At 58.5% G+C, this 1784-nt stretch overlaps 1 protein-coding gene across 1 annotated transcript in view; it reads left to right on the forward strand.

The window, feature by feature from the left end:
• PRSS38 (serine protease 38) overlaps positions 1-1291 on the forward strand; it is a 22929-nt gene extending 21638 nt beyond the window's left edge. The window contains exons 4-5 of the mRNA XM_032242092.1: positions 297-439; positions 780-1291. Of these exons, the coding sequence (XP_032097983.1) occupies positions 297-439; positions 780-1034 (398 nt within the window). The 3' untranslated portion in view covers positions 1035-1291. The remainder of the gene's footprint in view (positions 1-296; positions 440-779) is intronic.
• Positions 1292-1784: the final 493 nt, after the last annotated feature.

Below are 1784 nucleotides of genomic sequence, written 5' to 3' on the forward strand. Positions count from 1 at the left end.
CCTGCGTGTGGTCGGGCTCCTCCCTGCGTGTGGTGGGACTCCTCCCTATGTGTGGTCGGGGCTCCTCCCTATGTGTGGTCGGGGCTCCTCCCTAGGTGTGGTGGGGCTCCTCCCTGCGTGTGGTGGAACTCCTCCCTGCGTGTGGTGGGGCTCCTCCCTATGTGTGGTGGGGCTCCTCCCTATGTGTGGTCAGGGCTCCTCCCCATGGGCTGCCTGTTGCTGTCCACTGTGAGGCAGGGAACTCCTACCCCACCCAAGGCAGGTGCTGCCTTCTCACGGGAGTTCTCTTCCCACAGGTGAAACCTCAGACGAGCTGCAGGAGGTGCAGCTCCCACTGATCCCGCGAACCTGGTGCCGCCTGCTCTATGGACACGTGTCCTACATCATGCCCAACATGTTGTGTGCTGGGGACATCCTGAACATTAAGACTGTGTGTGAGGTGCGCCCGCCTGGTCTGTGAGGCAGAGGTCACGGGTTCCCTGTGCCTGCGGCCCCCAGGGGACCCCCACTCTGGCCTCCCACTGACTAGCAGGAGCCCTGCAGCCATACCCCGAGCTGAGCAGGGCGATGCATGGCAATGCGTGAACGCCACAAGCCTGCAACAGGCCTCCCCTGCAGCTCTGGGCCGTGTTGCAGCCAGTAGGGGGGCTGGGTGAGAGGGGGGCACTGGCCCCTTCCAGCAGGGTCTGCAGGGCCACCCCCTTGCACCCTGACAGACAGGTGCTAGAGGCAACAGGCCTGGGACTCCCAGTTCACAAGAACTCCCTCTTCCTTTCCAGGGCGACTCCGGGGGCCCACTCGTCTGTGAATTCAACCACAGCTGGTTGCAGATTGGAATCGTGAGCTGGGGCCGTGGCTGCTCCAACCCTCTGTACCCTGGAGTGTATGCCAGTGTTTCCTATTTCTCAAAATGGATATGTTATAATATAGAAATCACACCTGCTCCTGCTCAGCCAGCCTCTGCTCTCTCTCCAGCTCTGGGGGCCACTCTCAACGTCCTTGTGGCCATGCTGGCTGGCTGGTCAGTGCTGTGAGGCCAGGACACCCCTCTAGCATTCTCATGGCTGCACACTGCCCAGCCCAGCTGCCTCCAACCCCCTAAGCACCTCCTGCCCTGCTCTCTCCAGAGGAGGCAAGGGCCAACCATCCCGTGGGTGGATGCGGAGTCCAGAGGTGCTGAGCAAGTGTGCAAAAGAGGAGAGGGAAGGGGGAGAGAGGCTGGCCAGGCAGGACCCAGCTGGGGCAGAGTGCACCTGAGATTTGATAAGATCATTAAATATTTACAAAGCAAGCCTCTGAGATCACCTGTGTGGGTCCTTCTGTCCCGGCCGGAGCTGTTGCCAGTTTCCTCTTCCACACACAGAAAGGAGGGATGGTCGCTCCTCCCGAGGCTCTCAGAAAAGAAACAGACTGAACCAGCTTTTCCCAGAAACAGTGGTGATGACACAGACACACTCCTCTGAATCTGTGTGGTGTGGTCAAAGCCCAGGGAAAGGTCGTTGCGTACGTACCCACACCTGCACACACAAAACAGCTGCAGGCATTTAAACATCCAGCTGCAAAAAGAAGAAAATGTGTGTGGTGGGGGGAACATGTGCTGAAAGTAAACACAAGGAAGGGGCAAAGATGACAGAAGCAGGCGTGAAGGAGCCCAAGTCAGAGAAGCACTGACAGCTCGTATTTCAAAGGTCTGCTCCTTGGAAGAAATCAACCAGTGGGCAGAGGCTGGGGGGCATCACTAACCTGCTCAAGACAGAAGATGAGAACAAAACACAGAAAACGAG

The sequence above is a fragment of the Sapajus apella genome, unplaced genomic scaffold, assembly GCF_009761245.1.
Source record: "Sapajus apella isolate SASKATOON/1434 unplaced genomic scaffold, GSC_monkey_1.0 scaffold49, whole genome shotgun sequence".
NCBI classification, from domain to species: Eukaryota; Metazoa; Chordata; class Mammalia; order Primates; family Cebidae; genus Sapajus; species Sapajus apella.